This window comes from Eulemur rufifrons, chromosome 5 (genome assembly GCF_041146395.1).
Source record: "Eulemur rufifrons isolate Redbay chromosome 5, OSU_ERuf_1, whole genome shotgun sequence".
Taxonomy (NCBI): domain Eukaryota; kingdom Metazoa; phylum Chordata; class Mammalia; order Primates; family Lemuridae; genus Eulemur; species Eulemur rufifrons.
The window spans coordinates 50,367,885-50,386,011 of record NC_090987.1 but is presented as its reverse complement, the minus strand read 5'-3'; the positions used below and the strand labels follow the sequence as shown (position 1 = coordinate 50,386,011).

The 18,127-nt window shown below is 48.5% G+C and overlaps 1 protein-coding gene across 1 annotated transcript in view; it reads right to left on the bottom strand.

Moving 5' to 3' along the window:
- Nucleotides 1–13,147, bottom strand: part of RAB31 (RAB31, member RAS oncogene family) — a 118,001-nt gene extending 104,854 nt beyond the window's left edge. Inside the window, exon 1 of the mRNA XM_069468272.1 lies at nt 13,090–13,147. Within this exon, the coding sequence (XP_069324373.1) occupies nt 13,090–13,128 (39 nt within the window). The 5' untranslated portion in view covers nt 13,129–13,147. The remainder of the gene's footprint in view (nt 1–13,089) is intronic.
- Nucleotides 13,148–18,127: the final 4,980 nt, after the last annotated feature.

Genomic DNA, 18,127 nt, shown 5'->3' with positions numbered 1-18,127 from the left:
TATGATGCCACTGTACTCTAGCTGGGGTGACAGAGCAGGACTCTGTCTCAAAAAAAAAAAAAAAAAGAAGTGCCATCTAATAAATTGCCATTTTCAGCCCCTAAGTCTGGGTAGTGTGTTACGCAGCAATGGGTAACGAAACACTGGGCGTAGCACCTGGCACATGAGTTATAGTCAGTACCTGTCTGTGTACTGTTATAACTACAGGGATGTGACCTTTCCTCATAAACCAGAGTGATTACAAGCTCACCTGCATAACGACGTCCTTCTTAATCAAAGGCATTCGGAACTGCTTCCTTGAAAGAAACGAGTAAGTTTTGGCTTCGATTCCTGGCCTATGTACCAAACCTTCTCAACTATTACTGACGTCACCGACACTCACGGTAGAAGCAATTACAAATTCTCACAGTGCCTATGAGTTTATAACTACTGCTTTTCTTTCACCCATGGATATTTTTAATGACGAAAAAGTCAAGGACATATGAAGAAGGCACTAGTGTAACTACTTTGTTCACACACACAAATAAGAAGGTGCACTTTTGCTTATTTGTGACACAACGGTTATGATAACAAATCAGAAACAAAGCGCTGATGCAGGTGAAATGTGCAACCATGTAATTGGCATTAATAGCAGCAAAATATTTAAATCAGCATATTATATGAGTTATCGTTTCAATATTCTTAAATATTTTTATGTTAGTTATGCAATATTACATATTAGGTTCTCACTCCACATTGGATACGGTTCGTTTGTCCCCACCAAAACTCTTGCTGAGATCTGATCCCCAGTGTGGTGGTGTTGGGAGGTGGGGCCTAGAGGGAGGTGTTTGTGTCATGGGGGTGGACCCATCATGAATAAATTAACCCCCTCCCGCTGGGTGGGTAACTTCCCACCCTAGCAGGAAAGGATGAGTTCCGGAGAGAGCAGGCTGTTACAGAGTCTGGCTTCCTCGTGTCTCTCTCTTGCAACCTCTCTCTCTCGATGTCTTTGCACACACCCGCTTCCCTCCGCTTTCTGCCATGAGTGGAAGCAGCCTGAGGTCCTCACCCCAGGCAGGTGCCCAATCCTGGACTTTCCAGCCACCAGAATCAAAAGCCAAATAAACCTCTATTCTTTGTAAATTACCCGGCCTCGGGTATTCTGTCATAGCACAAAACAGACTAAGAAAATTGCCTTACTAAGATTAACCTAGCAGATGTAGATCTAGAAATTATACAACTCATCATTTTAAACAGGTCTTTTTTTAAAAAAAAATTGATTTGCCATATTTATTAATGGTTTCTTATACAATGAATTATTTTAGAAGATCTTTAAATGGCTGAGTTCATTATTCTCATGCTTATAAAAATGCTTTTATGGGCCGGGCGTGGGGGCTCACGCCTGTAATCCTAGCACTCTGGGAGGCCAAGGCAGGAGGATTGTTTGAGCTCAGGAGTTAGAGACCAGTCTGAGCAAGAGAGAGACCCCGTCTCTACTAAAAATAGAAAGAAATTAGCTGGACAACTAAAAAAATATAGAAAAAATTAGCCGGGCATGGTGGCGCATGCCTGTAGTCCCAGCTACTCGGGAGGCTGAGGCAGAAGGATCGCTTGAGCCCAGGAGTTTGAGGTTGCTGTGAGCTAGGCTGACACCACGGCACTCTAGCCTGGGCAACAGAGTGAGACTCTGTCTCAAAAAAAAAAAATGCTTTTATGAACAAAGCCCAATGTATTCTTTGCTTTACTTTGCCATATGGACTTTAAGGTTTCAACACAATCTGTGGATAGCCATGGGAGTATCCAGGGTTGTCAAGGTTGTCCATTAGTGTGTCCTACCTGAAAACGCAGTAAAACCATAGGCTACTCCTGCAGGAATAGCAGCATCCCAGCAGACACTGGCCACACCTGGGAACATACCTCCATGTTCCACCTGGTGGTGCCACAGGAACGCGGCCTTCCCTGTCCAGAGTTCTGCCAGCACTCTGACACTTCATTAGGGAACAAAAGGACTGCATTAGCCCCTGGCCAGCCACAGTGATAAATTAGAGCAGGGCTTCTCAGGCCCCTTTAAGACTCTACAGACTTGATGAAGGGGAAAAACAATCCATAGACTCCAATGGAGACATTAACTAGTTTACTGGGTAAATATATACAAACAATACTGGTACACATAAACTGTGCTATTCTGAAACTACAAAGTAGACATAGATACATTGATTAAATGCAAATTAAACTATAAAGCCAATGACATTCAACTTGCATTAGTTTCCCATGATGGATGATGCTGCTCTGCCGTGGCTGGATTCTGGAGTCTGCGTGGCGCTGGCACCACGGACATCATGGTTCGATTCCCTCAAGCTCCACAGTCTGTCAGCTCTACCTTCCAGACACAGCTCAGGAGAGACCACAGCTCAAATGGGACCACGCCCAGCACCTTGCTGCTGCACTCTGACGGTGCCCCCATGACCTCCGTGGCACCCAACTTTGTGTCCTCCTCTGGGCCCACCACACGGCTGCTGTGCAGGGCCTCATAAAGGTGAGTAAGATCTCATCACTGCTCTGCACAAAGACCTTCCCGGGCTTCCCCACCTGAATCCTGAAAAATGCCAAAGTCCCTACGTTGGCCCATAAGACCCCAAGGCCCCAAACCTCCCTTACCTAACCCCTCTAATCCTCCTCTCTCCCCTCTCTCCTGTCCCAGCCACAATGCCTGCCCCACACTGCCGGGGGCACCCACCCAGCCCTGCCCCGCAGACCCCTCGGCCCCTCAGGCCTGCACAGCTGCACGAACACTGTCTCTTCGGCCTTCACTCAAACGCCCCCCTCTCAGTGAGGCCTTTCTCACGCCACAGCCTACAGCCACCCCACCTGAACAGCACCCCCGCCCCTGTCCTTGCTGTCTTTTCCTCCATGCACCTATCACTGTCTGTCATACTCGGTATCGGTGTGCTGTCTGTCACTCCGACTGGAATGTCAGCTCCATGAGGTCAGGGACTGTGGGTCCTTGTTGTTTCCTGCTGTGCCCCCAGGCCCTAGACACTGCCTGGCACATGCAGGCACTCGGTGAAGCCTGTGGCATGTGCCATGGAATCACGTGGTCTTCACGTGGCCCCAGCGCTATTTCTGTACTAGCCCTGCCTCAGTTCTTCTCTTGTTAGCCAGTTTCAATGCAAATTAAAGTTGTGACGCAGAGTTCTGTTATAGGATGATGACCTGAAAGATCAGGATGAAATTTTATTCTTCAAAGAACAGCACATGGAAAACAAGCGAACACACACAGAAAAAACCTGCAGACTCTGAGAACAGACGGGCAGCCCTGTAACTTCCCTAGGCCCCACCATGGGGAGCACGAGATGAAAGAATGGTGAGAAAGCCCAAATACCCGCCCCGGGAGGTCATCGAGCCCCGAAAGGATGTGGCTGCTGTCCCTGCTGTCCCGTGACAGACCAGGGAGCCCAGGGAGCTCGCACAGATAAGCACAACACTCCCGATAAGCCACTCAAAGCCCATGTCCTGTTGCTGACAGGACTGTCATTTAACTACCCAGAGGCACACACTTTCAAATGTCAAGGCCCTTTCACAATCTGACCCAAATTTACTTTCCAGTTTTATTATCAGCATACCAGTTATTTCCAGTAAGATCCAAACAGATCTCTACTGGTCAAACATCTCCTTGGGTCCTGCAGTACATTTTTGTAGCTTTAATTTAAGTATATGAAGTATTAATATAATACGTGCTCACTAAATAAACCAAAACAGAGAAGCAAAATAAAGACACAGTTATTGCTAAGCCCAAATCTCCCCCTGCTCCATACGTATAACCACTGGGACACCTAACTCTTCTCAGAACCCGCTCCCTGTGTGTGGGTGATCAGCAGGCAGAGCCACCCCACTGGCTCCCAGACACACCCTCTTCTGCACCCAGCCTGGCATCAGCCCTTCCTCCGGCTCCTCAGCAAGCACCACAGACCCCCCCCCCCCGCCCCCCGGCTGCCCCCAAATGCCACTGGCCCTCACCTTCCGAACATCTGGCAACGAAGCAACCAAGCATCCAACTGGGATGACTGGTGTTGTTACTTAGCTTTCCTGTTTATGCCGGATCGGATGCCGCAGGCCTGCAAGCCTCAAGGGCAGAGTCGGCACTACAACTCTGATAAGTAAAGATTTCTGTTCCCCCCACAGCATCTAGACTTACGTGTCAATTAAATCCTCATTTACTTTTAACAGATCCCTTTTTGTTGTGTTTAGAACTAAATCAACGAAACTCAGGGAACGCCTGAGCTATTCTCTACCAGGTGAGCCTGGCCAGGTTTGGTGGCAACGCCGGCAGCGTCCCGCGGGCCCGGGGGCTTGCTGAGCATGAGGCACAGTGGAAAGGCCAGCACACTCCCACTCAGTGGGTGGGTGCGAAGGAAAACAAGCTTAGAAATATTTTCCTGTAACAGTGAAGCCCAGATGCCTCTCTCAAGGAGGTCGGACTGGTGAGTCATCGTGGGAAGTAGAGAGAACAACAAACTAAAATGATAGAAGAAAATAATCCTGCCTGGGCAGAAAAAAACAGAAACAAACAGAAACAAACAGAAGAAATACAGGGCACGATGGTGCGGTTGATGTTGATTATAAAATAAGAAATAGTCATCTGAGTGTAAGACAAAAGCAGGGGGAAGAGAAGAGCACCAAGGAGGTGAGTCACCAGGAAAAGGAGGGCGGGCAGGGTGACTTCCCTGAGGCTGGTGGGACTGCGGACTACAGAGGAGACCAACGGGATACGATGAAGAGTCACTATTAGGAAAGTTAAAGGCATCATCCTAAATCCCTCACCTCTGCAACCTAAAACTAAAATCAGCACGTATCATTTCCCCTACCTCACAACTAAATTAAAATTTTAATTAGGATGAGCATATATTACTTTATATTACGGTATGTCCATGATCCCCAGATTCACACACTGAAATCCTAACCTCCATGGTGACGGTATTATTAGCAGGTGGCACCTCTGGAAGGTGATTTGGCCAGGAGGCTGGAGCCCTCATGACTGGGCTGAGGGCCCTTATGAAAGAGGCCCCAGAGAGCTCCCTCCGTCCTTCCACCGCATGATACAAAGAGAAGACGGCAGTCTGCAGCCTGGAAGAGAGCACTCACCAGAACCCGACCATGCAGGCACCCTGACCTTGGACTTCCAGCCTCCAGAACCGTGGGAAACACATTTCTGTTGTTTATATGCCCAGTCTGTGGCACTTTGCTCTAACAGCCCAAACGGACTAAGACCCTTTATACTGAAAAAATTAGCTCTTTAGACGTTTATTATAAAAATCTTAGATAATATTTTAGCTCCTAAAATGAACCATAAGTTTATTAAGTATGTATTATTAGAACTATGAGATGTTCTTTAACAACAACAAAAAAAGACATTCTTAAACTTGTCATAATGTAAATGTCCTGGCCAATAGTTTGATTATTAAAAAAACAGGAACACTTTGCTCTTTCTCCCTGTCCGCAGGGGGCAAGTTTTAAGTGATGTGTGTGTGTGTGCATGTTTCTCGCAGTTAGAATAGTGACTCCATGAGGGCAGAAAGAAGTAACACTGGAGAATTCAAATATCTTTTTCTTCCAGAAAAACAAAGACATTGATAGAAAAGGATCTACACTGGCTCTGTGGTTATCTTGTTCAAAGAGGAGGAAATAAAAGGGAAATTACGTCCTCGGTATGCCGTGTGCTGCCCTGCAGGGCCCATTCAATTCTCTGACAACTCCAGTCTTCCAGGCACCTCTAGGGGAACTGAAAGTAGCCTAAGATATCTTCTGAGTTCAATACAGAGCAAACAGAAGCCACATTCATGACTTCCAGAGGAGTTGAAAAGGTCTAAGGCATCAAATGCAAGGAAAGAGATTAGAAAACAATTCATCAGAAGAATCCACAGTGAGAAACTCATTCAGTGACCTGATGTCAATCTCACTTTTCTTCTCCTGATTTCTGCTTACAAAGTTAGGCAACAAGAAAGACAACACTTGCTCCTCAGGACACACGCTCCTCTCCACAGTTCAGCGGGACAGAAGCTGCAGAGAACGTCAACCCCCAGGGAAACAAGGGGCAGATGCTTCCACCCTGGTCTCTGAAGAATCTGAACACAATTGCCCGCCAACCTGCTCCCACCTCTCCCAGGTCTTGGGCCACTTGTTCTACTCAATCGCCTGCCTTCTTTCCCAGTATAGCACATACTATCTCCTAATAGGCCATACAATACTTTTCCACATTCCTGCTAAAATGTAGGCTGCACAAGTTCAAACTCCTGTGTCTATTATGCTCAGACACACCACTGCCTGACACTTGGAGAAGCTAAGAAATATTCTTTGAATGAATGCCACAGAGGTAAGTGGAGAGAGTGATTTAATAATATACATGATCACATAAAAAAAAAAATGAGACCATTCAACATCACCTATGTTGTATCCTCTCCAAAACACTTAACCTGAAAGAAACAATGAGGAAGAAATTGGACACTTCTAGATCTTGGGACTTCCTACAAGACGACTGGCCTGGATTCTTCAAAAATGCCAGCATCATGGGGGAAAAAGGAGGCGAACTGCTTAAATGCCAAGTGACTACAGAGACTTGGTAACCAAACATAATACGTGATCTCTGACTGGACCCTTTAAACAGCTGTAAGGGACATTTTGAGACAACTGGTAACATCTGAATATGGGCTATACATTTGATACTATTATTGCACCTGTGTTCAGTTTTGGAGGTGAGATAATGGTATTGTGGTTATGCAGGAGAATGCCTTTTCTCCTAAAAGATACATCCTGAAGTATTTAGGGGTAAAACATCATGATGTCTGCAACTTACTTTCAAATAGTTAGAAAAAAATTTTTTAGGCCTGGCACGGTGGCTCACACCTGTAATCCCGGCACTTTGGGAAGCCAAGGTGGGAGGATCACTTGAGGCCAGGAGTTCCTGATAAGCCTGGGCAACATAGCATGACACCATCTCTAAAAAAAAAAAAATAAGAAAAATGAGCTGGGCATGGTGGCACACACCTGTAGTCCTAGCTACTTGGGAGGCTGAGGCAGGAGGATGGCTTGCACCAGGAGTTTGAGACCAGCTGAGCAACACAGTAGGACCCTGTCTGTGTGGTGGTGCACACCTGTAATCACAGCTTCTTGGGAGGCTGAGGGAGGAGGATTGTTTAAGCCCAGGAGTTCAGGGCTGCAGTGAACTATGATCGTTATCCCTGCTGAATCTAGGGAATAAACATTCATAGTACTATTCTTTCAACTGTTGTATAAGTTTAAATTCTTTCCAAATAAAACACAGGGAATGGGGAATTAAAAATATATTAAAAACCCCGGTGCTAGAGAGATGGTGGGATCAGTGGAAGAACAGACAGGCTGGAGTAGAACTGTACTAGAAAACACCGTGAGCTCCTGAGCCCGTCTGCAGGGCCTGGAGTCCACGCCCACCTTTCCTCCTTACTCACCCCCTGACGCACTGTTCAAATACTTCCCATTCCAACAGACCTTGCCAGATTCCCCCTTTTCAGCCCCCACTGTATTTAATTTAACTTCCATCATCTCCCACTGCAGGCATGACACCTCCAGCATCACACCCATCAGCACGGGCCACGGATGCAGGTCTTGCATATGCAGCTGTCCTTTCTGCCCAGCCGGGGGCCTCCCCATTTATCTTACCTACTTTCTATCTCCAGCAGAGTTAGCACAGCACCTTGACACAGCAGGTACTTAAAACAGACCTTGAGCAAGAACTTTCTGTCCCTCACATGTCCTTGTGTCTAATAAGACGTGTGACCGTCAACATTCATCATCATCACACCACACTGCTTCTGTTGTGCATGGTACGCCATGCCACGTGCTAAGAAGAACACAAGCCATGCCACAGAGCTCACTGCTGGGGTGCCCGTGTCGCTGGAAAGGCAGGGATCACAGCCTTCCTGTCTACATGCAGCCACCCACAATTCCCGGCATAAAAGGAGCACTCAGTAAATGGTAAATGGCCGAAGAAATGAATGCCTATTCCATTTTCGAACACACACCACAATTTACAAAACCTAAGACAAATGAAGGTGTAATATTTGCATAGGCAGGCAAGCACCAAATTAAGTAACGTGCTGGACTCAATTAAAATTTGAAGACTTTTTCCAATTAGTAAGCGCAAAATCTTTTTGTGTCCCAGCACCTTAAAATGTAAAGTTTTCTACTTTCCGGTAGCTTTGGTCTTCAAGCAGACCTAAGGGATATAACACACTCACTAAAACAGTAACATCAGACCAGGACAAAGGCAGGGCCACACGCCTGAGCACAATAGACAGGTACTATGCAATTTGGGTTTGTGTCCACCAAAATTCATATGTTGAAGCCTAATCCCTGAAGTGAGGATATTAGGAGGTGGGCCTTTGGGAGGTGATTAAGTCATGAGCAGAAAGCCCTCGTGAATGGGATTCGTGTCCTTATAAAACGAGAAAGAGACCAAAGAATTTGCTCTGCCACACGAAGACATAGCAAGAAGGCAGCTGTCTGCAAACCAGAGCCTTCACCCGACACTAGCTCTGTCAGCACCTTAGTCTTTGACACCCCCAGCCTCCAGAACTGCAAGAAATAAAAGTCTGTTGTTTAACTCACCTAGACTATAATATTTTTGTTGCAACAGCTCAAATTAAGACACAAGAGATGGGAGAAGGGACCATGACATGAGAAGTTTGAAAGTGCTCCATAAATGATTCTGCTATACACACCAGAGGTGTCCTGAACTCTGAAAGCTGGGCGGGGACGGGGGTTGGGGGAGAGAGGGGGTGCAGCAATCCTGACCCTAAACAAGAGGATCAAAGGGACCCTGATGGATTCCACCAGCCTGGGCTGGACGCACAAGGCATATAGCTGGGTTACTGTATCCAGGCACTGCTGGGAAGACATCCCACTATGTTATTTATATTTATTCTTGTGTGACATAGAAGCTATCCAGAGTCACCAATGCTGAACCATACTTTCCACAAAGGGTTCAATTTAATAGAGGAATCAGGTGTGGTAAGATTTAATGCTGTGGCCAGCCTCTCCACCCCTCTGCACCCACCCTCTGGACCCCAGAGAAATGCCAGTATCTGGGAAAGAAAAAAGTTAGTATGCTAATATAATAGAACCTCAGACTTGGAAAGCAAATGTGATGGCTGCCTAAACCAACCTGCTATCCTATACACTCGTTCCTTCCACAATAACACTAACAAATTCATATAACCTTATTGGGTACTTTCTCAAAGCAACCCACTTGAGGTTGCACAGCTGTGACTAAACTGCCTCACTGCTAGCAGAAATGTGTTCCTCTCTTGGGTCCTAGTGCCCACAGAGCCCTTCCACGTGAAGGCCTTGGACATGGGTGAAGTCCCCATTACCCAGATGACTCACCAAATCCCAGGTATGTGGCTGCTCCCTGGTGAGCCACCACATGGATTCTCACAAAGGCCAAGAGATGTTTCAACAAGCTCCTTACCAGAAGCAGGGAAGCCCTCAGTTGTCTCTTAACCACTCAGCTATTGAGGAAGTGGTCGAAATTTCTAAATTGTTGTCAAGACAACCCAAAGTCCAAATATAAATCTCTCTGGGATTTCATCAGGAAGCAGTGTTTAAGTGCAGGCGCACGTAACTAGATGAAATAACAAAATAAAGATCTCCTCCTCCCCTCTTCCTCCTCCTCCCTTTCTCTCTCCTCCTGCTTTTGCCACGTGGTGATGTGTGTTAAAAATGCATACTGGGAAACTTTCCACCTTTGGGGTTGAAACAGCTGCTGCCTCAATATTGTTTTTGTTAGTTTTTTTTTTTTTTTTTAACATACTTTGCTGTTTTTAAGGGTGTTGTCTTTAGGCTACATGTTTCATAATAATAGTTTGGATTACAGAGTGGGACTATTCGTACTTGATTGGCAAGAATGAGACTCATGGGGTCCTAGGAGCCCAAGGCCTCTATCCAAGGTGCCTGCCCCTGTCGAGCACCCCTCCTGCATGGCTAACTTCCACAGATGGCCCAGCTTATGCCAGGAAAGGGCATTCCCAAAGGCTTGCTGGGCCGTCCCCATGTGGAATAAACATGACAAAGTGCACACATGAAATGCGAGCCAAGAATTTATGACAGGTAACCTAAATAAACTCAGTGCTCTTGAGTCCTTGGTTTCCCAAGAGCACAAAGCATTCAGAGAATGTTCCACAGGCCATGGTCCCTCCCATCTGGGAGCATTCACCAAGAGAAATAAGATCAAACATGGCTACCATGCCAACAGGAGAAGGAGAAGGTAAAGGAGACATGCCACCTGGCCCGCCCCCACCTATTGCAAATGACCGTAATGTCAGGGGGTGGGAACCTCTGACCCCACGGAGTGAGCAGGAGACTACGGCAAAGAGTGACCAGCAGGAAGCCTAGGACAGAAGTTTGCACTGCCCATGCCTAAAACAACCTGCACCTTAAATGAGAAGCATGTCACCAGGTAATCAAGGATGAGCACATGGCCAGGCACAAAAACACCAGCCTCTCAGCCTTTCCGGTGAGACAGTAAGACTTCGGTTACGGGGTCCACATTCTCTATCACCTCCGAAGGGGGATCCAACAGTGAACCCAATGGGGGCAACTGAGGGTGTGGCAGCCAGGGTCTTGGTCATACTGAGACTTCAGGGAGGTGTGGCATGGCTAAAAAACAGGAAGCTGAGTGCCAGCCACATGCAAGACTACACCCAGAAAAGACAGACCTCCCTAACCCAAAAAACAAGGGAGCCTGGGGTTCCTGTTAACATTTTGAAAGGACTTTTGGACTTAAGATTGACGCCCTCTTCCATCCTCTGATCCACCGGTTCTCTCAAGTCAAGAGAGTAAGCCCGAGGCAGGTAAAGTGGCTTTGATCTCCCTCGCGTCATCCCACCCAGGGAACCAGTCTATTTGGACAAGCAGCTAGAATACAGCCTGCTGCACACAGCTTGCCCAGCAAAGGACCAGCCAAACCAGGGAACTGAACAAATTTTGCTCAGTGTGGATAACAAGGTCATTTGCCCTTTCAAATAAGATATCCTCTGACTTCAGTAAGACTAAAACTTATAGCCACACTCAAGAAAGAAGGAGGCCACAGATGTGGTGCGATACAGTTGATGCTTCAAAGCCTCCATCTGCCCAGAAACCTTTCCTTTCTCGCTTCGGCACTCCTCCAAGTTCAAATTCCTACCAACAGAGCCACCACAAAGAACCAGCAAACAAAGGTGAGGCGCTGTCTGCAGAGAGCCACTCAAAGAGTGTGTTTCACTCCTGGAGAAAAGAGAAAAGGAAGTTAAGAGAATTCTGCCAGCTTTCTCATCTCCCAGGCTTGTTAATTGTCACCCTGGACTCACAGACAAGCAGAAAATCTTAAGAGATCATCTGGCATAGTCCTGTGCCTTAGGAGGGAAGATGTCATTATGCCCATTTCACAGATGAGGCAACTGAGTCTGTCTAGAACTGCACAGCTGGTTACTGGGAAAGGAAGAGGGCCCAGGTTTCCTGCCTCCTGACACAAGGCTGTGGCCACCTGATCAGTGTCTTTACACGAGCATATAGGGACTCATCCTTAAATATTGAAATGGAAAATAAAGAGTCATGTGATGGGGCAGGGCCTGTGCCACCCAAGAAGGTGACAAGAGAGAAAGAGTCAAAAAAGGCAAAAATATTTCCCACTCCGTTTTTTCCCACGTCAAAACTGCCTCTTGATTCCTTGGGACACACATTCCTTCCAAGTCTTTGAAGGCCTTTGGTGAGGCTGAAATGGCTCCTCAGAAGGAAGCATGGGACTCCTGGAATTTACGCCTGCACTATATTAGGGAGCCTGGCGCACCGCGAAACCCCCTCCTGCAACGCAAAAGGTCAGAGAAAGACCAGAACAGTCCCACCCAGATCCCGGGAGGGCTGGGCAGCAGCGGCGGGCCTGTCCCGGTGGCTCACAGGGAACGGGGGCCTTGCCAGACGCCCTGGATTCCAGGCCAACCGGACAATCTAGTTAGTGCAAGTAATCGTGGTGGCAGAGACCAGTGATGAGCGACAGTGGAGAGAACGCTGTCCTGCCCACCTGTCCTGCCCGAGAGTCCAGGACAATTCAGTCCTCACCTAGAATAACTTCCTCTTTATACAATTCTTGTACATCCATCGTGACAGACCAGTTAGCGCAAGAATGGGTCCACCGGGTCGCTGCTCTTTTTTCATAAATGGTTTTCTTGGGAGATCAGCTTTGCCTACTGCTAGGGCAGTACACCAGGCGTCGATGCCAAAGGCTGCTCAAAACCCGCTTCAAATCAGCTCTTCTTTTAAAAGCTGTAACTCTGGAATTTGACGTGGGCACCCGAGAGAAAACGACCCTAAACAGGATCCGAATTCCCAGGGGCAACTTCTGAGGGGCTGCGGTGTCACCCGCCGCCGCCGGCCCGCGCGGACTGGCTGGGTTTTCTTTGTTTCTGGCGGCTCCGCGGTTCCTGCGGGCTGGGAAGGACCCAGTTTGGGAGCAGCGGCGGTGACGGGGACTGTCTCACCCTGCCCTGCCATCGCGGCGCGGCGCGGACCTTGGCCAGGCGCCCCCCTCCCCGGGACCGCGCTCTCCGCACCTTTCGGCCCGGCCGCCGCTGGGTTTTCTCACCCGCGGTTGGGTTTGTTGTTGTTTTGCTTCTGTTTAGTACATAAGGCAATTGCACCCGGGAGGCAAAAGAGGACTGGGCGTCCAGGCTGAGCAACTTAAACTTTCCGCCGGAAGGAAATTATCAAAGGCGGAGGAGAAAGCCCGCGGAGCCGCGGCCACCTTCCCGTCCCCGCCGAGGGGTCGCGGGTGCCCCGAACCGCCCGCAGCCCGGCGAGGCCGGAGAGGGTCCCGTGAACGCGCGGGCGGGGATGGAGCGAGACGAGGCAGCCGGGGCAGCTCGGACCCGGACCCCGGCGGGGAGGGGCGGGCGCGGGGACAAGGGAGCGCGGGGGACAAGGGGACGGAGCGCGTAGGGGCGCGGGGGCGAGCCGAGGGGCGCGCAGACCGGGAGGGCGCGGGGACGAAGGCAGCGCACAGGACTGGGAGAGCGGGGCCGAGGGCCCCCGGCGGCCAGCACTCACCCCGAGAAGGCACACTTTGAGCTCCCGTATCGCCATCATGTGCTCGGGGCCGGGCCGGGCCGGGGCTCTGAGGCATCCTCCGCGCCCGCCCGCCCAGCCGGCGTCCTCGCGTCTCGGCCTGGCTCCCGCCGCCCGCGGGCGGAACCGCCGCCGCGGCTATTTCTGGGCCGCCGGCCCCGCCGCGGCGGGTCACGTGGCCCCCTGGCTCCTCCCGGGCGCGGCGGATCTAACCTCGGCGGCCCCTCGCTCCCGGGAACGCCCCCGGATGGCGTCAGCCACCCGCCTCCGCGCTGTGACCCGCTCGGCAGCCGGCGGGCACCCGGAGCCCCCGGGGGCACCTGCCCCTCCTAGCCCGCCCCGCTGGAAGGCCGGGGTGGGTGCAAGGACAGGACCGGCCCTGGGGAGACCCGGCCCCACGCCCCGTGCGGCACTGAAGATGCCATTTCTCATCCGAAAAGTGGGTGCCGTCCGAGGCCATTCAAAGGGGCGCACTCGGAAGTCCGTGGGTAGTCCCGTCCTTAAGTGACATTCCGGGTCCCAGGCAGAAGTCAAGTCTCTGCCGGGATCGCCGTGGGGACAGGGGCGAGGAGCGGGGACAACTGCGGCCCGGGCTGGGCCTCCACGTGCCCCCTGCGGCTGTCCACGCTCAGCCCTCAGCTCGTTTCTCCGAGGGCAGCTGAAACTTCTAGAGAAGCGGTAGTCTGTTCCTGCCTCCAAAACCGGGTGCCAGGGTCAGAGTCTGCGAAGGGAAACTTGCATTCTGGAGAAGCAGCTCCCTCCCTCAGCAGAGAAAATCCTGCCAGTTGTGTGGGCAGAAACCAGCCCTCAGAAGCGGAGCTAGAGACGTGGGTCCGGCAGACCTGGGTCCTTCCTTAGCTAGGAAATTAGAGGCTGTGACTTCGGACAATGCAGGGAGGCTGCGGTAGCTGTGTTCCCATCCCCGCGGACGGCCAAGGGAACCTCGTCCACTGAAATGACCTCACTGTTGCTGCGAGGGCCCTGTCGGCCTTCTGGACATCATCTGTCTGAGAAATTCACTGGCATTTCAGATTGGAAATGTTTTCTTTTAAACTGATTTTTTTAAACTTTATCCCCTATCCCAAACCCTCGGGCCTCTTTCTTGACTTTCCCGTTTTGATGGATGACATCCCCCCGCCCCCCCAGCAGACCACCCACCTTGATCATCTGGCTTTGTTCTTGTTGAAGCCAGGTTGAAGCTGCCCGGCACCCAGGAAGCCCCATGTCGTAGAGAATTCTAAATCAAGGCCTCCAGAGAGAAAAATTCTAGAACACTGGAGTGAAAACAGTCCCCCCAGTTGGCAATTACGTTCTCCAGAGCAGCAGGAACTTTGCCCTGACCAGGTGCAGGCTTGTGGAGGGTTACTGGCTGGGATTGAACTGTTCAGAAAGTAGCTACAGACTAGTTACAGGTCTGTTGTATCAGTATCCATCCTTGATTCTGTATCCAAAGTACAGACAGTCTCCCGTGTGGGCAGCATGAAAAGATGCCTCCCCAGCGGCCCTGGTCATAATAGCCCACTGTCCTCAGATTTGCTGGGCAGAGCGCAACTGCTACACAGTTGCAGAAACACCTTAGCAAAGGCCTTAGGCGGCCTGCGCAGGCACCTAGCAAGACTCCAATCTCCACAGCAGTGTGTCCTTCTGATTTTTCTGCGAGTTTCCCAAAAGCCAGTCAAATCAGAGTGGAAGCTTCTTCCACGTTCTACATCCTGTGGAGGGAGTGGGGATGCATAAAATTGCTGTAGGTCCTTAAGGGCAGAACCATACCCAGACACCAGTGAGCAGAGCAAATGTCCCTTCTGTTCCCTTACTCTTCTTCACGGTCTGTCTCATTCTGCTCCCTTGTGCACCAGTCTGGGTGTCTAGAATGCTGTGTGGTTTCTAGGCTCTGTGGCACAGTCCCCTATCCAGGTCTTCCCTCCCTGAGAATCACCCCAGTCTCTATGTCCTTGCCCCCACCCCAGTCCTCATTTGTGTCCCATTCTGATCCGGCCTTGCGCTCTGCTTTGCAAAGTGACAATTCGAGTCTGCCAACGGGACCTCGTCTGTGGGTTTATACCCCTTCCTCAGCCATCACCCTTGGAGATTAAACATGGCTTCAGGAAAACCAGGTCCCTGTGATCACCCCAGGGTGATGCATAAAGCTCTAGCCCAGGAAAAGGGAAGGCGACTTCAATGAGACATATCTTAGAAGTAACAGGTCAGAGGTAGCTCTCAACTTTTTAAAGGTACAATGTGCTATTATGCTCTATGATAACCGTACTAACGGCCTCTCCTGACTCTTCTGGAATTTTCTGCAAATATGAAGTTCTGACATAACTTAAGTAGGGATAAAAATTCAATGGTCCGTACCTGACAATTTATCAAATTAAAAAATAGAACATGCAAGTTTTTCTCATGAGAACTTGGTAAAGTAAAAGTCATTGTGCTATTTCAGACTTCTGCTTTTCTGCTGCTTTAGTCTCCAAAGGTAAAAGCCAGGATCCACCATAAACTGATCATGTTTTTTGATTCAAGAAATCCTTTTTTAGACAATAACGAACAAAGACAAAAAAGCAAGCAAAGCCTGCCTATCTGTACAGAAAGACACATACAAAGAAGCAAAGAAATACATTAGAGAAACAAAATAATGATCTCTACCGAGGTAAAGGGAGAATAATTGCATTAATCGCAACATTAAAGGGGTGAAAACAACTCAAATCTCTTAACATTTGGGGAATGATTAAGTGAGCTATGGTGTCTTCACTGGATATATTTAATGGTATACAATAGTGTATGTTACTTAGGTATTAAATGAAATGAGCTTACCATATAAATTTATAGAGAAGTTTATAGTAAGTATGGTTCTGTAAAAACATAGGACACAGAGTGGGCTCTGCGTGTTAGGTAGTAGACGCACTATCAATTTGTGGCAACTCCCTACGGCACAGGCTGGTCTCTGGACACCAGTGGTGATCGGCTGGTCTGCTCAGGGGCCAATTAGGGAAAATAAAGATGTTTATGAACCTTATTTTTAATAATTATATCTTTTTTACGGAACTGTAGTAATGTCAGTTAAAAAGCCTTTTAATATTTCTCATTTACATAACAATTCCTTCCTTCCTTCCCTTTCGGAAACTTTCTAAATAGCTTGTGCTGTCCTACTTTGTTTGTAACTGAAGCACTTTAAACAAATTTAGAGATGACTCCTGCACATACTAGGGTAGGTAAGATAGAGATTTGAGGGATTTAGAAAAGTGGAGGTGCATGGACCCCGGTTCACCTGGGGAGAGCCTCTGTCCTTGGGGAGGGGATTGTCCCAGAGAACCCCCAGGAACGTGGCAGCTCGGTGGGGGGCCTTGTAGGTAAGTGGATACAAAACCCTCTGCGGATGCCCATCCTCACCGCAGCCCCGGTGCCTTCATCTCCATGTGGAAAGCACGGTGACATCTCAGATGGGAGCAGAGGAGGGTGGGGACTTGCCTCCTGGTTTACTCTTCGCCACCTGAACAGGAGTGCTCAGAAGTGTTCAAGAACAGGTGGCCAGACCTCACTTAAGACAAGGGAGGCCTCTGTTGGGCCTCACAAAGGATCGGTGTCAGGTGATAATGTCTAAATGTCCCAGGTTCCAGGGTGTTGGTGCTCTGCAGCTTAAGCCAGCCTCATCACCTCCCTGGCCTCCTTGGGGACACTCCTGCCCATCAGCCCCCACCATCTCTGGAATCCGTGGTTGAACTGAAAGTGTTGGATTAAAAGAATATAAACTATAAGATATACATTAACATCTTCCATTAACATGAAAGGTAAACAGACTGATTCAGCTGTGACCTCCTACCAAAAGCCCTAAGTACCATGTAATCCAGTCAGTCCTCTTCATTTTCACTGCTTACCTGTAAAACTGGGAAATTAACAATGATGTAGGCCAAAGTCACCACAACCCCAAATTCATTTCTCAGGCCATCTTAGTTGGCTCTCTCTGACTGGTCACATTTTACTGCAATTGCTCAGAGGAATTCTATGGAGTTTAGGATTTTTTTTTCTTAAAGAGATTGTGTTTCACATTTTTAGTACTTTAACATTATGTGTTATCAAACTGAAAATGGATTTAATTTTAGATGGGGGCAACAATTTTCATATATTCAGGAATTTCTGTGTTTAACTATTTATGCACCCATTCAGCAAATAGCAGATGCCAACTACGTGCTAGACATCGTGCTAGACTCGACACGGGGTGCACGACCAAAAGAGAAAGAGGACACTTGCTGGCGTCAAGCCTATAAAGGAAACAGACAAACATACAGTTGACTGTAACATACTGTTAAATATCTGAGCTTGGCATATTTGCTTCATTTTTATTACTCTTCCCATTAAGAAAATGAGTATAACTTCCAGAGTGAACAAACCTAGGATGCAATCAAAACCAGCCCCCAACCAGAGAAGAAGATGATCAAGATGGCTAGAGTTTAAAGTCCTCGTCAACCATGAGAGGAAAGTGGGGGGTGGTTGGGGGGGCAGGAGGAGAGAGATGTTCCATTTGAATTTCCGAGACTGCCCACACTAGGAAGACCCTTGGGCTAACTCTAATTTGAAGTGTCCCTTAGAATATCTGAGTACAGGTTAAATATTCCTCATTCAAAATGCTTGGGCCCAGAGTGTTTCGGAGTTCAGAGTTTGCCCAATTGTGGAATATCTGCATTATACTTAGCAGTGGAGCATCTCTAATCCAAAAATCCAAAATCCAAAATGTTCCAGTGACCATTTCCCTTGAGCATCAGGTCAGCACTCAAAAAGTTTTGAACTTCGGAGCATTTCAGAGTCTAGATTTTCGGGTTAGGGATATTCAACCTGTACCAGGAATATTGAAGTACTATACTAAGTATTTAATGGTTAACTGAGTTGTCTTAAGGCTCCAATTACTTTGGAACTCTTGCAAATTTTGTTTTTATTATTGTGGTTATTATTGTTAAAAAGAAACAAAATTACAACAAATTTAAAGACCTAATTGGCTTTTGTTTGAGATCCTACAATCAGGCAGCGA